At 35.7% G+C, this 22985-nt stretch overlaps 1 protein-coding gene across 1 annotated transcript in view; it reads right to left on the reverse strand.

Annotated features, from left to right (window-relative positions):
• LOC123249930 (phospholipid-transporting ATPase ABCA3-like) overlaps positions 1 to 22985 on the reverse strand; it is a 306282-nt gene that overhangs the window by 216172 nt on the left and 67125 nt on the right. The window contains exon 8 of the mRNA XM_044679017.1: positions 5615 to 5788. Within this exon, the coding sequence (XP_044534952.1) occupies positions 5615 to 5788 (174 nt within the window). The remainder of the gene's footprint in view (positions 1 to 5614; positions 5789 to 22985) is intronic.

Here is a 22985-nt window from a genome sequence, read left to right on the forward strand (position 1 = left end):
AGTTAATAGATATGTGGAGAAAAATAAATAGGAACAAAAAGGAATACACCTTCTTCTCAGCAACACATGGTACATTCACAAAGATTGACCATGTACTAGGGCATAGAAACATGGCAAACAAATGCAAAAGAGCAGAAATAATAAATGTAACCTTTTCAGATCATAATGCAATAAAAAGAATAATCAGTAAAGGCACATGGACAGGCAAATCAAAACCTAATTGAAAATTAAATAATATGGTTCTCCAAAATCAGTTAAAGAACAAATCATAGAAATAATTAATAATTTCATTGAAGAGAATGACAAGGAGACATCCTACCAAAATCTGTGGGATGCAGCGAAAGCAGTTCTAAGGGGAAAATTTATATCATTGAGTGCATATATTAACAAATTAGGGAGGGCAGAGATTAACGAATTGGGCATGCAACTTAAAAAATTAGAAAGCAAGCAAATTAAAAATCTCCAGATGAAAACTAAATTAGAAATACTAAAAATCAAGGGAGAAATTAATAAAATTGAAAGTAAAAGAACTATTGAATTAATAAATAAGACTAGAAGCTGGTATTTTGAAAAAAACAGATAAAATAGACAAAGTACTGGTCAATCTAATAAAAAAAAAAGGAAAGAAGAAAACCAAATCGACAGTATTAAAGATGAAAAGGGAGACCTCAATTCTAATGAAGAGGAAATCAAGGCAATCATTAAAAACTATTTTGCCCAATTATATGGCAATAAATATAGCAATTTAGGTGATATAGATAAATATTTACAAAAATATACATTGCCTAGATTAACAGCAGAAGAAATAAAATACTTAAATAATCCCATATTAGAAAAAGAAATTGAACAAGCCATAAAAGAACTCCCTAAGAAAAAATTCTCAAAGCCTGATGGATTCACAAGTGAATTCTATGAAACATTCAAAGAACAATTAATCCCAATACTATACAAATTATTTGACATAACAAGAAAAGAAGGAGTTCTACAAAATTCTTTTTATGACAGTAATATGGTACTGATTCCAAACCCAGGTAGACCAAAAACAGAGAAAGAAAACTACAGACCAATCTCCCTAAAGAATATAGATGTAAAAATCTTAAATAGAACATTAGCAGAGACTCCAACAAGTGATCAAGAGGATCATCCACCATGATCAGGTGGGATTTATACCAGAAATGAAAGGAAGATTCAACATTAGGAAAACCATCCACATAATTGACCATATCAACAATCTAACAAACAAAAATCACATGATTATCTCAATAGATGCTGAAAAAGCCTTTGACAAAATACAGCATCCATTCCTATTGAAAACACTAGAAAGTATAGGAATAGAAGTACCCTTCCTAAAAATAATAAACAGTATATACCTAAAACCATCAACAATCATCATATGCAATGTGGATAAATTAGAAGCCTTCCCAATAAGATCAGCTGTAAAACAAAGATGCCCATTTTCACCTGTATTATTTGACATTGTACTAGAAACACTAGCAGTAGCAATTAGAGAAGAAAATGAAATTGAAGGTATTATAATAGACAATGAGGAGGCTAAACTATCACTTTGCAGATGATATGGTCTACTTTAAAAAACCCTAGAGAATCAACTAAAAAGCTAGTAGAAATAATCAACAACTTTAGCAAAGTTGCAGGATACAAAATAAATGCACATAAATCATCAGCATTTCTATATATTTCCAACAAAACTCAGCATCAGGAGTTAGAAAGGGAAACACTATTTAAAATCACCCTAGACAATATGAAATACTTAGGAATCTATATATCAAAACAAACACAGGAATTATACAAAAACAACTACAAAACACTTTCCAAACAATTAAAACCAGATCTAAACAAATGGAAAAACATTGATTGCTCATGGGTAGGAACAACTAACATAATAAAAATGACCATTCTACCCAAATTAATTTACTTATTAATGCCATACCTATCAAACTACCAAGAAATTGTTTTACTAAATTAGAAAAAACTATAACAAAGTTCATTTGGAAGAACAAAAGATCAAGAATATCAAGGGAAATAATGAAAAAAAAGATGAATGAAGGTGGCTTAGCAGTATCAGATATTAAACTATACTATACAGCAGTGGTCATCAAAACAATATCGTACTGGCTAAGAGACAGAAGGGAGGATCAGTGGAATAGACTTGGGGTAAGTGACATCAGCAACACAGTGTATGATAAACCCAAAGAGCCCAACTTTTGGGACAAAAATCCTCTGATTGACAAAAACTGTTATGAAAATTGGAAAACAATATGGGCGTGATTAGGTTTTGATCAACATCTCACACCCTACACCAAGATAAATTCAGAATGGGTGAATGACTTGAATATAAAGAAGGAAACTATAAGTAAATTAGGTGAATGCAGAATAGTATGATTGTCAGATATCTGGAAAAGGAAACATTTTAAAACCAAGCAAGAGCTAGAAAAAATTATAAAATTTAAAATAAATTATTTCAATTACATTAAATCAATAAGTTTTTGTACAAACAAAAACAATGCAACCAAAATCAGAAGGGAAACAACAAACTTGGAAAAAAATTTTATAACAAAAATCTCTGACAAACGCCTAATTAATCAAATATACAAAGAGCTAAATCAATTGTACAAAAAAAATCAATCTATTCCCCAATCCATAAATGAGCAAGGGACATGAATAGGCAATTTTCAGATAAAGAAATCAAAACTATCAATAAGCACATAAGAAAGTATTCTAAATCTAATAATTAGAGAAATGCACATCCAAACAACTCTGAGATATCACCTCACACCTAGAAGATTGGCTAAAATAACAACAAGGGAGACTAATGAATGTTTGAGGGGATGTGGCAGTTGGGACATTAATGCACTGCTGGTGGAGTTGTGAATTGATCCAACCATTCTGGACATTTTGGATGGCAATTTGGAACTATGCCCAAATAGAGCTAAAAGATTGTCTTCCCTTTGATCCAGCCCTACCATTGCTGTGTTTGTACCCCAAAGAGATCATAGGGGATGTAGCAATCCAGGTATACATTAATTGTGATATTATTTTAAGAAGTATTCAAAAACNTTGGCAAGAGAGCTCTTGACCATCAGAGCTCCTAACCATGAAGCTCTTGACCATCAGAGCTTACTCGCTGTCTGTCTACCTTATGCCAAAACTTTCTGTGTCTGTGTGTCTTTATTCTCGCCTTATGTTCTCTTTCCATTAATCCTTAACCCGTAACCCATTTTCACTCAGTCCTTGGTTCCCCTTTCTGAGTGTCCAACCCACTAGGAATCTTCGTGGAGTTGGTGGACGGCTTCAGGGGAAAAGGCATGTACAAAAATATTTATAGTTGTACTCTTTGTAGAAGAAAAAAACTGGAAAACAAGGATATGCCCCTCAATTGGGGAATGGCTGAACAAATTGTGGTATCTGTTGGTGATGGAATACTATTGTGCTCAAAGGAATAATAAACTGGAGGAATTCCATGTGAACTGGAAAGACCTCCAGGAATTGATGCAGAGTGAAAGGAGCAGAACCAGGAGAAGAATGTAATGGACTTCTGTACTAGCAGCAATGCAATGACCCAGGACAATTCTGAGGGACTTATGGAAAAGAATGCTACCCACATACAGAGGAAGAACTGTGGGAGTAGAAACAAAGAAGAAAAACAACTGCTTGAACACATTGGTAGATACAGACATGATTTGGGAAGTAAACTCTAAACAATCACCCTACTATAACTATCAATAATATGGAAATAAGTCTTGATTGATGACACATGAAGAAACCAGTGTATATGTGGGTTGGCTGCACTAGGGGGTGGGGGAGAGTGGTGATGATGGGGAGGAAAGAGTAAGAACATGAATCATGTAACCATGGAAAAATTTTTTCTTAAAAAAAAAAAAAGTTTTTTAATTAAAAAAAAAGGTGACCTGGAAAATAGAATGGTGGACTAGGTTAGGGGTAAATGACCTAAGAAATCTAGTGTTGAATAAACCCAGAGATCTCACCTTTTGGGATAAGAACTATTTGACAAAAACTGCTGGGAAAATTGGAAAACAGTATGGCAAAAATTAGGTTTAGATCAATATCTCACATAAGTTCAAAATAGGTATAAAATTTAAATGTAAATAATGATATAATAAGTAAATTAGGGAAACCAGAATAGTTTACCTTTCAGATGGAGAAGAGAATTTAAGACCAAAAAAAATAAAGAACATTACAAGATGTAAAATGAATAATTTAGATTATATTAAAAAAGTTTTTGTACAAACAAAACCAATGCAACCAAGATTAGAAGAAAAACAGCAAATTAGTGGGAAAAGTTCAAAACAAATTCTCTGACAAAGGTCTCATTTCTTATATATATTAAGAACTAAATCAAATTTATAAGAACATAAGACATTCCTCAATTGATAAAAGGTTAAATGATATGAAGAGGCAGTTTTCAGATTAATAGATCAAAGCTATCAATAATAATAATAATAATAATAATAAGAGTTTAAAAAAAGCAAATGAGTTCCCCTTAGAAATCATATATTGAATATAAATTTAATCATAGAATTTATATTTTTTATTAGTTAAATACCCTCCACAATTCCCTTCCAACACTGGGAAAGGAATTTTATTTGAAAACAATACAAAGCTAGGAACTTCCAGGTCTATTTAAATAAGGAAACCATTTTTATAAACCTTAAGGTACTATATGAAGGTAGATCAGCCTTATTTTTATTTAAAACTAGGGCAGGTAGGTGGCTCAGGGGATAGATAGCCAGGCCTGGAGATGGGAAGTTATGGGTTCAAATGTGGCCTCAGACACTCACTAGCCGTGCAACTTTGGACAAGTCACTTACCCCAACTGTCTAGCCCTTATTGCTCTTCTGCCTGGGAGCCAATATTCAGTATTGATTGTAAGATAGAAGGTAAAGTTTAATGAGTTTAAAAAGTTAAATGTGTACCCTTACTACCCAAAAAGTAAGAGCTAAAAGAAAAAAAACAAAACTCTATGAAATCACTGTCAATCTTCACTTCTGCTCAAAAATTCTATTAGTCAAGAGGGATTCAACTTAACCACTCTTTACAAGGTGCCATGCTACATTGTTGGGTTTTTTCCACTTTGATTTCCAAAGTGGGCACCACTGCCCCCTGGTGGGTGCTGCAGTGATCTAGGAGGGTGGTGATGGCCACAGACGCATTTATCTTTCCTATTAATTGCTATTAAAATTTAAAAAAAAATTAATTTCTAGGGGCCCTAAGTAATACTTTTTCTGGAAAGGGGGCGGTAGGCCAAAAAAGTTTGGGAACCACTGGTGTGGACCTTTGAATGCACTGACACAGGAAACTCCAGGTGATGAAACTGAATTCCTTCTACAAATGCAAATCAGAAATCCTATTTTGCATGTGATTCACAAAACTGCCTTAGGTACTGAAAGGCTGAATGTCTTGCCCAGGACCACACAATTAATTTGTGGCAGAGGAAAGCCTTAAACTCTAGTCTTGATTCTGATGCCAGTTCACAATGTAATATGCCATGTTGTATTTCACATTCAGGATTCAACGACAAAACCGAAATAGTCCTCACACTCAAAGAACTGAAGTCATACAGTAAGAAAATGCTTACCTTTAATTTCAGCTGCGACAATAAGATCAGCCCCTAAACACATTGCAGCACTTGAAAGTAGACAAGGAATCAACTTCTTAGTGAAAGACAACTCCTTGTAGCGAACATTGACATAACGATACGGAATGAAGGATAAGAAATAGAGTAAAACTCCAACAGAAGAAGCCATTCTTGCTAAAAGTTTGGAGAGAGAAAATAGAATCAAACATTTGATAACATTAAATGATATGCAAAAAATATTTTTAGTCACAATAGAGTGGTTTTACAAATTAAAGTGTGTGTTCAGTCTTTAAATGTGAGACAATCTGAGAATTGTTCTGTATACATTATGTTTACATATATAATAATGTACATATTCTGTATACATTATGGCCATTAACAGTCATTTAAACAACGATCATTATTATACTCCTATAAGTTTCCTTTTGGAGACTTTTGGGAGCCCCTTTTAGAACTCCTTCCCAAATGGCATGAGAAAATCTAACTAGGAAACAGAAATAAATCTTAGAATCTAGAAGTAGAAAACATCTTAGACTTTACCTAGTTCAATTTATAAAAGAATCTCCTTTACAAAATACGTGAAAACTCTTATGCAGTTTCAACTGATAGAGATTCTATCAACATTTTTCACCTGGTTTTTAAATAGCTGTAAAAGTGTGTAAACTTTCCCTTTGTCAAAACCAAATCTAGAACAGTCACTCTCGCTTCTGAGATCTGTCCTCTGGGATGGAGAAAAATATGCCTCATTCCTCTTCTGCATAAACATTCTTAAAATATTTGATGAGAGCTATTTTATTCCATTTAAGTATCTTTTCCAAGTATAAGGGTGTGAATGATTGTCTCAACTACCCTGCTTCACTTAAAGTAGCTAACAAGATTTCTACATCACTATACCTGTACTAGGTAAAAATACCTTTATGAAATCAATCAAAGACTTTATTTGGAAACTTTTTGAGTGAAATTTATGAGTGAAAACTATAGGGCAAAATGAGATACTACATAAGAAGAGAATGAGGATTACCTGGAGAGTTGGTCATGCCTTCTGGGTTTTCAATGAAAATAATAAGCTTGTCCAGAAGTAGAGACTCCAATTTTATGCCACCCAAGTAGTATTAAATGTTCCAATTAAGCACCAGATAGGGAGTTGCTAGTGGAGGAGAGTGAGGAGATAAGCTTTTGTCTTCTCCTGCCCTTCCTCCTACTTGACCAAAAGATGACACTGAGAACTAACTTCAAAATTTTAAGAAGATTCTGGACTTGCCATGGGCATTGTAGCAGTGTCTCCAGAACATCAGTGGCTGACAGAAATGTCTGTATCAGGGACTGAGGACGAACTGGACAAACTGAAGAAAGACAGCTTCAATACTATAAGGAGACCAACATAGAACCACTAAATACCTAAGAAAAGCTTCGTAAGTGTCAAGAGGGAAAATTATGAGACTGGCCATAAATTAATAATTTTATTAAATCAAAAGTAGTAGGGGGAGATGGAAAAATTGGAAAGATATATAGGTTACTTTCCTTGCTGCTCCATTTAGCTTGCTATTCTATGGCCTCCATTAGGGCCCCCCAATCACACTCACAGGGAGTCCAGCCAGCAAGAAATATGGAAGAGAAGATAGCGAAATCCCCTCTTGCCTCAGTTCATCAAACTTTTTCTCCACACTCACAAATCATGTCTCTGGAGCCAACTGTGGCTTTCTATTTTTCCTGGGCCACTCAGGGGGGCAGTCTAGGGGACAGTGCAAAGTACATTCTCCCTGCCCCCTGTCTCATGATCTCTTGACCTATTGTTGCCTTTTTCCAGCTACTGTTCTATCCTCATGATCCAATCTACTTAATGATTTCCCTCGCACAATTCTCACTCCACCCCCTGTTCTTTGGGAGACCAGCATGTTAAATCTCCTCACTCAGTTTTTCTAGGAGATTAACATGTCAGGTCTCTCCAATGAATTATTCTACATATGGAGCCTATACATTTAAAGATTGTCTTAGTAGAGGGGCATAAAATATTGCACCATACATAGAGGGAATTATAAGAATTTGGGGCATAAGTGGGAAAGAAAGAAGAAAAAAATGATTGATAGATGCATTGATAAAAAGCCAATTGGGAGCATTCCTCTTTGGCATAAGAGTTTACAATCAGAATAAATGATAGGTTCAACCCTCTTCAGTTCAGTTCATTATATCTCAAAGTTTACTCTGGATCTCTTGATGTAGCCTTCCTTATGGGATCTTCTCCAGAAAGAAGATCCACTTTCTCAGTTTGGGGTGTTGGTGATTTTCTTTTTCTAAAATTACTTTAAAAGATCTTAAACCTTGGATTTTAGGATAATTACATGTAAAGACACCAAAAAGGAAATGAAAGGAATTATAGTAACCCTTTTGGGACTTCCAGGGGTAGAGCCAAGATGGAGAAGTAAGTAGGGTAGCAGCTCGCCATTTCACCATGAAAATCCTCTCCAACCAAGAGTAAAATATCAGCACAAAATGAATACAGGAGTGAAAGAACCAAGAAAGGGACAGAGGGAAACAAAATTCAAGAAAAGAAATACCCAAAAGGTAGGCAGAGATCATCTGGTGAACTAAGACAAGAGGGGAGCAGAGCTAGCAGGGGGCATAGCAGCTAATAAAGAGCAAGGTAAAAGTAAATCACACCCCGCTGCCCCACATATCTGCTTCACAGATTCTAAACTTAAGACTAAGCTAAGTCAGACCCTGAGATCCTGCTGGGCAAAAAGAGGCCCAAGCCAACTAACACCCCTTGAAATTGCAAACCTGTGGAGATGTCCGGAGTCCCACCTCAAGACAATCTGGGCTGAAGGGAGCTGATTCACTTGGGCCAAGAGTGAAGCCAGGAATCCCAGTCTTGGCTTGGGGTGAGGACACAGTTCTCAGGGGGAACTTCCCTGAGATCTTTTTGCCCAAAACTAAGTGTGGAACACTAGGACAGAGCAATCAAGGGTGTACCTGATTGAATCAAGAACACCTTGAGACCAAAAAACACAAGCCTAAGCCTGGGGCTAGAATCTGATCAGCACCTGACATGATCAAGTTCAGACTGAAATCAAAAGCTTATACCCAAGCCCAAGGAAAGTCTTTAAGCTATCAGCATCTCAAGGGCCAATTGAATCAGCAGGGGGAGGGGACTTTCAGAGCTCTCAGCCCTCAGACCATCTGGTAAACTAGTAACAACTCAGAAAATAAGCTAAAAATAACATCAAGGAAGAACTTAAGTTTAAGAGGGTACCCCAACTTCCCAAAAACCAAAGCCTACCTATAATTAGGTAGGAAAAATGAGCAAACAATCAAAAAAGTACCTAACTCTAAAGAATTTTTATGGAGAAAAAGTACAAGGTGCAGACACAGAAAGGGATAGTGAAAGCAAAGGAAACACACCCTGTAAGGGGTAAAAAAGGGTTTCAGTTAGGTGGATATTAAAAGGTTTGGTTGCCAGGGAATCAAAGAATTATCAATCCCCAATTAAAGAATAACATCAATTCAAAATGACTTTAAGGAAGTTTATTTACAAATGAGGAAAGGAAGAGAAAATAAAAAAATCAGAAAGAGGATAAGATAGGATAAGTAACCTAACACACTAGGTCAGTGATGGGCAAACTTTTTAAAGAGGGAGAAAAGGAAAGGAAATGTTCATCTGTCAGTCTGTTTCTAAAGCAACTCTTTCTAAGTTTCATTGTATTGTATCCTACTCATTGTATTCATCAGATTAGGAATAATGTTGCCCGTGCCAGATAGAACATTTCAGGAGGCCGCATCTGGCCCGTGGGCCATAGTTTGCCCATCACTGCACTAGGTAATTGCTCTGGCCTCCTAGTTTAACCCAGGCAGATCTAATTATCCTCAGTCGAGCAAGGCCCAGCCTTGAGCCCAAGGCTGGGGAGGCTGAGGGCCAAAGGGCCAGAGGGCTAGAGGGCCCCCTGAGGTCAATGAAGCAAAGGCTTTAGTTACAGAGTCTCTTTTGGGGAAGGGAAGTTCATTAAGAGATGTTCAGGAAGATTTAGTCTTTAAACTCACCACGTGAAATTCCAAAGGAAAGATTTAAGAATAGTCTCACCAAGGTCTCAGGGTCCCAGGTCAAGCACTCCTCCAAGTCCAAGTCACGAACAGGATTAGAAGTCCTTCAGGTCCAAGACATGAATAAGAAGAGAGTTGAACTCACTAAAATGTCTTTTAAAGGGGCTTCTTTTGTGTCACTTCCTGTGCCTTCCTCTTAGTTTATGTATCCAATCACAATAGACACTTTTCTTAGGACTACCCAGGAAGCAGTCAGTAAATTTTGATTCATCACTCACTCTAGCACACGTAGTTCACAGATGTCCCAACTTGTGAATTAAGTGGAGTTGTTTACATTTTTGGTGACTAGATTTGAGAATGGACAAGGTAGATTGAATCTCATTATCACAATCCTTCCTGTGATCATTTGGGAGGCTCATCTCCCCAATTGATCATTTGACATAATCATCTTGTACCCCTAATAATCTTCTAACTACAATAGTTAGAGATAAGAGGGAAACAGGAGAGAGAGAGAGAGAGAGAGAGAGAGAGAGAGAGAGAGAGAGAGAGAGAGAGAGAGAGAGAGAGAGAGACAAAGAGAGTGCAAAACCAATGTTTTGCTAGACGCATTGACAAAAAACCAATTGGGGGCAATCACCTTTCGCATAAGAGTTTACAATTCAAAATAATTGTGTTCAATCCCCTTAAGTTGAATTGCATTCCAAAGTTCACTCTGGATCATTTTGATTTGGTGTGGGTTTCTTCAGGCATCTTTCTTCAAATAGTTCATCTTCTGGATTCAAATTAGGCTTCTTTTCCTGAAAATTTTCTCAAACAAAATTTTTAAATCTTGGATTTTTATAAAAATACAACCCAAAGTCCAAAAGAAAAATATAGATTGTACACAGATTCTGGAACAGCTCAAAAAAGACTTCAAAACTGTAATGGGTAAAAAGGTTATAGTTGGACTGGATATATTAATATTTAAAGGTGTGGTAGCCAAGGAACTGAATAAATACCAATTCCCAAAATGATTTTCATAATTTGTTTATGAAATATAGGAGAGAGTGGAAGTAGAGAGATAAGAAGAGGGTAGAGTAAAAGATCTAACTTGACTAGATTCGTATTCAAGTCTGGGCTTTATTCTGGCAGGGCTCCAGAGGCCCAGGGAGAGCCTAAAAGTCAATTAGCAAGGGGTTTAGTCACGAGGGCTACTCCTAAACAAGGGCCCCTCCTGAGGCTAAGGTAGTCAGCCTTCTTCACTCACCACATGTAGTTCTAAGGGAAAGATTTAAGAACAGTCTCACCAAGGTCTCAGGGTCCCAGCTCCAGAGCTCTTCCAAGTCCCGGTCACAAAGCAGAAGACCCAGCTGAGCTCACTGAACTCTCTATTTTAAAGGGGTTTCTTTTGCATCACTTCCTGCGCCTTCCTCTTAGTTTATGTGTCCAATCACAACAGATGCTTTTCTTAGGAATGCCCAGGGGGGCAGTCAGTCAATTCTGATTTGGCACCCATTTTTGCACATGTGGGTCACAGACCTCCCCACTTGTGAATCAAATGGTAGTGTTTACATCTTTGGTGATTAAATCTAAGCAAGGGCAGGGTAGATTTAATCTCATTATCACAAAACTCAATTATCAGAGGTAAAGGAAAAGTGGGGAAGAGAAATGAAAGTTATGCAAGAAGAAATGGGCCAATTAAAAAAAGGAGAACCAAAAACTGATAGAGGAAAAGCAGGCCTTAAAAATTAGAACTGATCATCTAGAAACCAATGATTTCATGAGAAATTAAGATAGAATAAAGCAGAATCAAAGGAATGAAAAACAGAGGAAAACATGAAATATCTTATTGAAAAAACAACAGACTTAGAAAATAGAACTAGGAGAGACAATCTGAGAATTATTGGATTACCTGAAAGCCATGATGAAGAAAAATACTTTGGATATCATATTATAAGAATTTATCAAAGATAACTTCCCAGAGATCCTTGAACAAGAAAATAAAATTGAAATTGAAAGAATTCACAGATCACCTCCAGAAAAAAATCCTCAATTGACAACTTCCAGGAAAGTAATAGCCAAATTCAAGAGCCACCGAGCCAAGGAAAAAGTACTTCAAGCAGCCAGAAAGAAAAGTATTTATATACCATTGAGCTACAATCAGGATCACTCAGGACCTAGCACTTCTACACTAAAGAATCAGAAGGCATGGAATATGATATTCAGAAAGGCAAAAGATTTGGGTTTACAACCCAGAGTCACCTATCCAGCAACACTGAGTATATTATTTCAGGAGAAAAAATAGTCATTCAATAAGATAGAAGATTTCCAAGCATTCCTGAGAAATAAGCCAGACCTAAATAAAAAATCTAAAGGTCAAAAATGAGACACAAGAGAAGCTCAGAAAAGTAAATAAGAAAGAGGAAAATTTAAGGGACTCATTAAGGTAAAAATGTCTATATGTCTACATGGAAAGAGGATTTCTATAATTCTCAAAAATTACTCTCAGTAGTAGAGAAGATAGAAAGAAATTACTCAGAAAGAGGGTGGAGAAGTAAGATGATTATGATAATATGATATGTATGATATATGATGATATGATGTATATGTAAATGTGATCATATGGAATGACATGTATATATGATATGACATGTATCCATATGAATGGCATATAAAAATCAAGGGCTGAAAGAGAGGGTTTTACTGAGAGAAAAGGGAAGGGAGAGAAAGAATGGGGTAAATTATATAACAAAAAGAAGCAAGAAAAATCAATACAGAGAGGGGAGGAAAACGGTGGTGATTGGCAATGTTTAAACTTTACTCTCTTAGTAACTGGCTCAAGGAGGGAAAAATGAGTATATTCAGTGGAACTTAGAATTCTATCATACCCTACAGAGAAGTAGAAGGAACAGGACAAGGGAAATGGGGGATAATTGAAGGGAGGGAGAACTGGGAGGTGACAAAAAGCAAAATACTGGTGAGGAGAAATAGAGTGAAAGGGAATAGAGCAGGATCCAATGGGAATAATACAATGGAGGGCAATACACAGTTAGTAATCATAATGCTTAATGTGAATGGAATGAGCACCCATTAAACAGAAGTGGATAGCAGAGTGGATTAAAAATGAGAATCCCAGGGGCAGCTGGGTAGCTCAGTGGAGTGAGAGTCAGGCCTAGAGACAGGAGGCCCTAGGTTCAAACCCAGCCGCAGCCACTTCCCAGCTGTGTGACCCTGGGCAAGTCACCTGACCCCCATTGCCCACCCTTACCAATCTTCCACCTATGAGACAATACACCGAAGTACAAGGGTTTAAAAAAAATGAGACTCCTACTATATGTTGTTTACAAGAAACACATTTGATGTGAGGTGACACACACAGATTCAAGGTAAAACGCTGGAGCAGAATATTTTATGCATCTTCTAAAGTAAAAAAAGCAGGAGTAGAAATCATGATACCAGACAAAGCCAAAGTAGAAATTGATCTGATTAAAAGATATAAGGAAGGAAATTATATTTTGCTAAAAGGCACTATAAACAATGAAGTAATATTATTACTAAACATTTATGCACCAAATGGTATAGCATGTAGATTTCTAAAGGAGAAACTGAAGTAGCTTAAAGAAGAAATAGATAGTAAAACCATATTAGTGGGGGATCTTAACCTTCCCCTATCAGAACTAGATAAATCTAACCAAAAAATAAATAAGAAAGAAGGAAGTAAGTGAGATGCTAGAAAAATCAGAGTTAATAGATATCTGGAGAAAGTGAACAGGCATAAAAAGGAATATACTTCTCAGCAGTACATGGTACATATACGAAGACTGACCATGTACTAGGGCATAGAAATATTGCAAACAAATGCAGAAAAGCAGAAATAATAAATCCCACTTTTTCAGATCACAATGGATAAAGATTATAATTAAAAAGGGTCCATGGAAAGTCAAATTTAAAATTAATTGGAAACTAAATAATTGATTTTTTCAAAACAGGGGGATCATGAAGAAATCATAGAAACAATTACAGACTTCATTAAAGAGAATGACAATGAGGAGACCAAAACCTATGGTATACAGCCAAAGCAGTACCCAGGGAAAAAAAATTTATCCCAAAGTGCCTATATCAAGAAAATAGAGAGGGGTGGAGATCAATGAATTGGGCTTAAAAAACCAGAAAAAGAACAAATTTTAAATCACCAGATAAAAATAAATTAGAAATCCTAAAAATTAATGGAGAAATTAATCAAATTGAAAGCAAAAGAACTATTGAACTAATAAACAAGACTAAGAGCTGGTATTTTGAAAAACACAAATAACTTTGATAAAATGCTAGTCAATCTAATAAAAAAAGAAAGAAGAAAATCAAATTAACAGTATCAAAGATGAAAGGGGCAATGTCAACCTCTAATGAAGAGGAAAGTAAGGCAACTATTAAAAACTACTTTGGAAATAAATATGACAATCTAGGTGAAATGGGTGAATATTTACAAAAATATAAATTGCCTAGATTAACAAAAGAGGAAATAGAATTCTTAAACAGTTTGACCTCAGAAAAAGATATTGAACAAGCCATGAAGGAACCTCTTAAGACAAAATCCCCAGGGCCAGATGGATTTACAAGTGAATTCTATTAAACATTTAAAGAACAACTAATCCCAATATTATACAGATTATTTGAAAAAATAAGCAAAGGCGTTTTACCAAATTCCTTTTATGAGCAGATATAATAAATGTAACCTTCTCAGATCATAATGCAATAAAAATAATAATTAGTAAGGGCACCTGGACAGGCAAATCAAAAACCAATTGGAAATTAAACAATATGATCCTCCAAAACCAATTTGTCAAAGAAGAAATCATAGAAACAATCAACAATTTCATTGAAGAGAATTACAATAATGAGACATCCTACCAAACTCTGTGGGATGCAGCCAAGGCAGTACTCAGGAGGAAATTTATATCCTTGAGTGCATATATTAACAAATTAAGGAGGGCAGAGATTAATGAATTGGGTATGCAACTCAAAAAATTAGAAAGCGAGCAAATTAAAAACCCCCAGATGAAAACTAAATTAGAAATACTAAAAATTAATGGAGAAATTAATAAAATCAAAAGTAAAAGAACTATTGAATTAATAAATAAGACTAGAAGCTGGTATTTTGAAAAAACAGGTAAAATAGACAAAGTACTAGTCAATCTAATAAGAAAAAGTTAAGAAGAAAACCAAATTGACAGTATTAAAGATGAAAAGAGAGACCTCATCTCTAATGAAGGGGAAATTAAGGCAATCATTAAGAACTATTTCGCCCAGTTATATGGCAACAAATATAACAATTTAGGAGATATGGATGAATTTCTACAAAAATATAAATTGCCTAGATTAACAGCAGAAGAAACTGAATACCTAAATAATCCCATATCAGAAATAGAAATTGAACAAGCCATCAAAGAAATCCCTAAGAAAAAATCACCAGGACCTGATGGATTCACAAGTGAATTCTATCAGACATTCAAAGAGCAACTAATCCCAATACTATACAAATTTTTTGATATGATAAGCAAAGAAGGAGCCCTACCAAATTCCTTCTATGACACAAATATGGTACTGATCCCAAAGCCAGGTAGACCAAAAACAGAAAAAGAAAACTATAGACCAATCTCCCTAATGAATGTAGATGCAAAAATCTTAAATAGAATATTAGCAAAGAGACTCCAGCAAGTAATTAAGAAGATCATCCACCATGATCAGGTGGGATTTATACCAAGAATGCAAGGATGGTTCAACATTAGGAAAACCATCCACATAATTGACCATATCAACAGTCTATCAAACAAAAATCACATGATTATCTCAATAGATGCTGAAAAAGCCTTTGACAAAATACAGCATCCATTCCTATTGAAAACATTGAAAAGTATAAGAATAGAAGGACCCTTCCTAAAAATAATAAACAGTATATACCTAAAACCATCAACAAACATTATATGCAATGGTGATAAATTAGAAGCCTTCCCAATAAGATCAGGAGTGAAACAAGGATGCCCATTATCACCTCTATTATTCAACAAAGTACTAGAAACACTAGCTATAGCAATTAGAGAAGAAAAAGAAATTGAAGGTATCAAACTAGGCAATGAGGAGACTAAGCTATCACTCTTTGCAGATGATATGATGGTCTACTTAAAAAATCCTAGAGAATCAACTAAGAAGCTTGTAGAAATAATCAACAACTTTAGCAAAGTTGCAGGATACAAAATAAATGCACATAAATCATCAGCATTTCTATATATTTCCAACACATTAGAGCAGCAAGAGGTAGAAAGAGAAACACCATTTAAAATCACCCTAGACAACATAAAATACTTGGAAATCTATCTACCAAAACAAACACAGCAATTATACGAGAACAACTACAAAACACTTTCCAAACAAATAAAACTGGAGCTCAACAACTGGAAAGCCATTAATTGTTCATGGGTAGGACGAGCTAACATAATAAAAATGAACATTCTATCAAAATTAATTTGCCTATTTAGCACCATACCTATCAAAATACCAAAAAACTTCTTTACTGAATTAGGAAAAACTATAACAAAATTTCATTTGGAATAACAAAAGATCAAGAATATCAAGGGAAATAATGAAAAAAAAAACGTGAAGGAAGGTGGCTTAGCAGTACCAGATATTAAGCTATACTATAAAGCAGCAGTTATCAAAACAATATGGTACTGGCTAACAGATAGAAGGGAGGATCAGTAGAATAGACTTGGGGTTAATGACGTCAGCAAGACAGTGTGTGATAAACCCAAAGAGCCCAACTTTTGGGACATGAATCCACTATTTGACAAAAACTGTTGGGAAATCTGGAAAACAATATGGGAGAGATTAGGTTTAGATCAACATCTCACACCCTACACCAAGATAAATTCAGAATCGGTGAATGACCTGAATATAAAGAGGGAAACTATAAATAAGTTAAGTGAACACAAAATAGTATACCTGTCAGATCTCTGGGAAAGGAAAGATTTTAAAACCAAGCAAGAGTTAGAGAAAATTACAAAATGTAAATTAAATGGTTTTGATTATATTAAGCTAAAAAGCTTTTGTACAAACAAAAACAATGTAGTCAAAATCAGAAGGGAAACAACAAATTGGGAAAAATCTTTATAACAAAAAACTCTGACAGGGGTCTAATTACTCAAATATACAAGGAGTTAAATCAATTGTATAAAAAATCAAGCCATTCCCCAAATGAAAAATGGGCAAGAGACATAAATAGGCAATTCTCAGGTAAAGAAATCAAAAGTATCAACAATCACATGAGAAAGTGTTCTAAATCTCTAATAATTAGAGAAATGCAAATCAAAACAACTCTGAGGTATCACCTCACACCTAGCAGATTGGCTAAAATGAAATAAGAGGAGAGTAATGAATGCTGGAGGGGATGTGGCAAAATTGGAACATTAATGTATTGCTGGTGGAGTTGTGAACTGATCCAACCATTCTGGCTGGCAATTTGGAACTATGCTCAAAGGGCTATAAAAGAATGCCTGCCCTTTGATCCAGCCATACCATTGTTGGGTTTGTACCCCAAAGAGATCATAAATAAACAGACTTGTATGAAAACATTTATAGCTGCCCTTTTTGTAGTGGCAAAGAACTGGAAAAGGAGGTATGTCCTCCAATTGGGGAATGGCTGAACAAACTGTGGTATATGCTGGTGATGGAATACTATTGTGCTAAAAGGAATAATAAACTGGAGGAGTTCCAGGTGAACTGGAAAGACCTCCAGGAACTGATGCAAAGTGAAAGGAGCAGCGCCAGAAGAACATTCTACACAGAGACTGATAAACTATGGTAAAATAGAATGTAATGGACTTCTGCACTAGCAGCAATGCAATGACACAAGACAGCTCTGAGGGGTTTATGGTAAAGAACGCTACCCATATTCAGAGGAAGATCTGCAGGAGAGGAAATATAGAAGGTAAACAATTGCTTGAACTCATGGGTCGGGGTGGACATGATTGGGGATGTAGAGTCGAAACGACCACACCAATGCAACTAACAACAATATGGAAATAGGCCCTGAACAAGGACACATGTTACAACCAGTGGAAATGAGCATTGGCCATGGATGGGGGGTAATTGGGGGGTGAAGGGGAAAGTAGGGGCATAAAGTATGTAAACAGGTTAAAAATGAATATTAATAAATTTAAAAAAATAATGCTAAAAAAAGGCAGCTTAAGGAGGCTAAGTCAACAGTCAAGCAAAAGGAAATGAAAGAAATAAAAAACTTAGCCATCTTACAAGCTAAGAATAACACTAGAACCCAATAGCAACAAAGACAAACCCCAAACAATAGGAGTTGCTTTCTGTGCAGGAAGGTTGGGTACCTGGTATATTGATGTTATTATAAGCAAAAATTAATTTGAATAACAATAATAATACCAACAGGAGAAGGAATTATGCTAACACATATACAAATTCAAAATATAGCAATAATAACTCTTACTTGAGAAAAAATAATAGATTATGCTGTGACCATGATTGTGGAAATTCAGAGAGTTCAGGAAATAGGAATAGTACCCTTGACTTCAAAACAATAGAATAGTACATTTCCCAGGGAACTAGGCCTCACTATTTTAGAACCCAGGTTAGCTCATGGAGCCAGGAAGTAGTGTTAGCACTCAAAATAATAGAAAATGGGGAAGAGAACAGGAAATTCTGGGAAGATGGTGGTGTAGAAGCAGCAAGGCTCCAAACCTCCATAAAGCCCTTTACCACCAATTAAGGACAAAGGGCTCAGAGGGAAGAGAAAACCAAATCTGACAATAAAACAGAGTTGGAGGATCCTCCAGCTGAACCCAACTTTAAAAGTACACAGAAAAAAAAGAAGAAAAGCCTGAATTCTTGGAACTCTCAGGTGGGAGGGGAAAGAAAGGAGGAAGATACAATATCCCCTCCTCCACCCAATGTGCTGAGTCTCCAGAGGATACTGGAATCCCTGGGTGGGCTGGGTCACTAGTCCAAGAGAGTGCCTCGCTGGCACAGCTGTGCCAAACTCAAGGCTTTGATCACAGACAGCAGGGAAGCTGGTGAACATATCCTCCATCTTGTGTGATCCCCCCACCTCCGTTTCTCTTGAGGCTCTGACCTCAGGGTACTTAAAGCAGTGTAGATCAACCACAATGAGGATTAATCCCATCAATATAAAAGACAAGAAGTCTTCAGAGGGCAGGGAAGCTCTAACAACCCTCCCCCACAGACTACAAGGAAAGTAGCTGAATTCACTTCTTTAGCTTTTACCACCAGCTGGGGAAAATCTGGCCTCAGGTCCCACTAACCTAATTAATCAACAAAACAGAGAAGAAGCCCTCCCAATAGCCCAAATAGCCAAATGAATAGCCCAAACCCAAAATTATGATCAGAGGATCAAGATTACAGCCAATTACAGGGGAGAAAGAAGGAAAAAACATGAGTAAATAACAGAAGAGAAAAGAAACCACAATCAACAGCTTTTATCCAGAAATTGAACAAAAACCAAATGGATCAGAAGAAGATAAAGGAACACCAAGAAAAAACATAGAAAATTCAGTAAAATGGACACAGGCTTTGGAAGAACTTAAAATTCAATTAACTCAAGAACTCAAAATCCAAATAACTCAAGAATTCAGAAAACAATCAACAAAGCCTGAAGGCAATTGGGAAAAGAAATACATGCTCTAAAACAAGAAAATAATGTCTTAAAAGCCCAAATTGACCAGCTGAAAAAATGAAGCAAATAAAGCAAAAGCTTTATTTTTTTACAAAGAAAAGCAGACCAGAAGGAGAAGGATTAGCAAAAAGCCATGGATAAAATTCAGTCTTTAAAAATTAGAATTCAACAACTAGAAGCAAATGACTTCACAAGGCAGCAAGAATATATAAAACAAAATTTTAAAAAATGAAAAAGTTGAGGAAAATATGAAACACCTCATTGACACAACCACAGATCTGGAAAACAGATCTCAAAGACACAAGGATTATTGGACGGCCAGAATATCACGACAAAAGGAAAAGTTTGGACATCATCCTACAGGAAATTATACAAGAGAACTGTCCTGACATTCTCAAACAAGGGGGAAAAGTAGAAATAGAAATAATCCACAGATCACCTCCTACATTTAATCCACAACTAACAACTTCCAGAAATATTATAGCCAAATTCAAAAACTACCAGACCAAGGAAAAAATATTATAACCTGCTAAGAAGAAGTCATTCAGATACCAGGGAACCACAGTTAGGATAACACAGGATCTGGCTGCATTTACATTGAAGGACAGGAAGGCACGGAATACAATATTCCGAAAAGCAAGAGAGCTAGGTCTACAAACAAGAATTAACTATCCAGCAAAATTGACTATATTCTTGCAGGGGAAAGTATGGTCATTCAACAAAATCCAAGACTTCCAAGCATTCATAAAGGAAAAACGGGAATTAAGCAGAGAGTTTGTTGCTCAAATATAGAACTCAAGAGAATCACCATAAGGTAATTAAGAGAGAGTGGGGAGGAAAACAAAACAAAACAAAAAAACAAAAAACCTTTTCTTTAAAGGACCCAATAAGCTCAATTTACTTATATCCCCATGAGAAGAGAAGATATTGGTAACTCTTAAAAATGGTTATTACCAACAGGGTAGATAGAAGTATAATTAGAAGGGACAGGGACAAACTGTATAGGATGAAATGTCAAGATATATGTATGTATGTATATATGTATATTTATATGCAAAACTAGAGGTTAAAAAAGGAGATAGTATTAAGAGAAAGGGGAAAACAGACAAAATGGAATAAATGTATGTTTCATAAAGAAGCAAAACGAGAGAAGACCAATACAACGGAAGGGTAAAGAGGTTTGAGAAAGGAAATACTTAATTCAGAATTGCATTGAAATTAACTTAAAGAGGGAAAAACAATCAGATCCATTGGGGCAGAGAATTGATTCATGCCCTATAGAAAAGTAGAAAGGTAACAAACAGACTGGGGGGAGGAAAACAATACTAGGGAGGGAGAGGGCTTGGGGGGGAGTGCGACATCACTTTAAAAAACAATAAAGGGAATACGAAGGGAGGGGGAAGAAATGGAAGTACAACAAGGGAGGGGATTAGGGGAACTGATTAAAAACAAAATACTGGTATAGAAGGAAAGAGTGAAAGAAGAAAGGACAGGACAAGGATAGAGAATCAAAATGTCTGAGAATACACAGCTGATAATTATAACTTTGAATGTGAATAGGATGAACTTGCCCATAAAATGGAAGCAAATAGAAGAGTGTATTAGAAACCAAAATCCTACCATATGTTGTCTACAAGAAACACACATGAGACAGGTAAACATACATTGACTAAAAATGAAAGGATGTAGGGGGCAGCTGGGTAGCTCAGTGGAGTGAGAGTCAGGCCTAGAGACGGGAGGTCCTAGGTTCAAACCCAGCCTCAGCCACTTCCCAGCTGTGTGACCCTGGGCAAGTCACTTGACCCCCATTGCCCACCCTTACCAATCTTCTACCTATGAGACAATACACCGAAAAGTACAAGGGTTTAAAAAAAAATGAAAGGATGGAGAAAAATCTATTGGGCTTCAAATGAGAAAAAGAAGACAGGGGTTGACATTATTATCTCAGACTGAGCCAAAGTAAAAATAGATATGGTTAAAAGAGATAGGGAAGGTAATTACATCCTAATAAAAGGCACTATACACAATGAAGAAATATCATTACTCAACATGTATGCATCAAATGGTATAGCATCCAAATTTCTAAAGGAAAAGGTAGTGGAGCCCAAGGACAAAATAGAAAGCAAAACTATACTAGTGGTTGACCTCAACCTTCCCCTATCAGACCTAGATAAATAAAAATAAATAAATAAATACGAAAGAGATAAGAGAGGTGAATGAAGTCCTAGAAAAATTAGATCTAATTGATATGTGGAGGAAAATAAATAGGGACAAAAAGGAATACACCTTCTTTTCAGCTGCACATGGCACATTCACAAAGATTGACCATGTAATAGGGCATAGAAAAATTGCAAACAAATGCAAAAGAGCAGAAATAATAAATGTAACCATCTCAGATCATAATGCAATAAAAATAATAATTAGTAAGGGCACCTGGACAGGCAAATCAAAAACTAATTGGAAATTAAATAATATGATTCTCCAAAACCAGTTAGTCAAAGAAGAAATCATAGAAATAATCAACAATTTCATTGAAGAGAATGACAGTGATGAGACATCCTACCAAACTCAGTGGGATGCAGCCAAGGCAGTAACCAGGGGGAAATTTATATCCTTCAGTGCATATATTAACAAATTAAGGAGGGCAGAGATTAATGAATGGGGCATGCAACTTAAAAAACTAGAAAGTGAGCAAATTAAAAATCCCCAGATGAAAAATAAATTAGAAATACTAAAAATCAAGGGAGAAATTGATAAAATTGAAAGTAAAGAACTATTGAATTAATAAATAAGACTAGAAGCTGGTATTTTGAAAAAAACAGATAAAATAGACAAAGTACTGGTCAATCTAATAAAAAGAAGGAAAGAAGAAAACCAAATTGACAGTATCAAAGATGAAAAGGGAGATCTCACCTCTAATGAAGAGGGAATTAAGGCAATCATTGAAAATTATTTTGCCCAATTATATGGCAATAAATATAGCAATCTAGGAGATATGGATGAATATTTACAAAAATATAAATTGCCTACATTAACAGCAGAAAAAATAGAATACTTAAATAATCCCATATGAGAAAAAGAAATTGAACAAGCCATCAAAGAACTCCCTAGGAAAAAATCGCCAGGGCCTGATGGATTCACAAGTGAATTCTTACAGACATTGAAAGAGCCACTAATCCCAATAATATACAAATTATTTGATATAATAAGCAAAGAAGGAGTCCTACCAAATTCCTTCTATGACACAAATATGGTACTGATTCCAAACCCAGGTAGATCAAAAACAGAAAAAGAAAACTACAGACCAATTTCCCTAATGGACATAGATGCAAAAATCTTAAATAGAATATTAGCAAAGAGACTCCAGCAAGTGATCAAGAGGATTATCCACCATGATCAGTTAGGATTTATACCAGGAATGCAAGGATGGTTCAACATTAGGAAAACCATCCACATAATTGATCGCATCAACAATCTAAAAAACAAACACCATATGATTATCTCAATAGATGCTGAAAAAGCCTTTGACAAAATACAGCACCCATTCCTATTGAAAACCCTGGAAAGTATAGGAATAGAAGGACCTTTCCTAAAAATGATAAACAGTATATACCTAAAACCATCAACAAGCATCATATGCAATGG

Source organism: Gracilinanus agilis, chromosome 1, assembly GCF_016433145.1.
Source record: "Gracilinanus agilis isolate LMUSP501 chromosome 1, AgileGrace, whole genome shotgun sequence".
Classification (NCBI taxonomy): Eukaryota; Metazoa; Chordata; class Mammalia; order Didelphimorphia; family Didelphidae; genus Gracilinanus; species Gracilinanus agilis.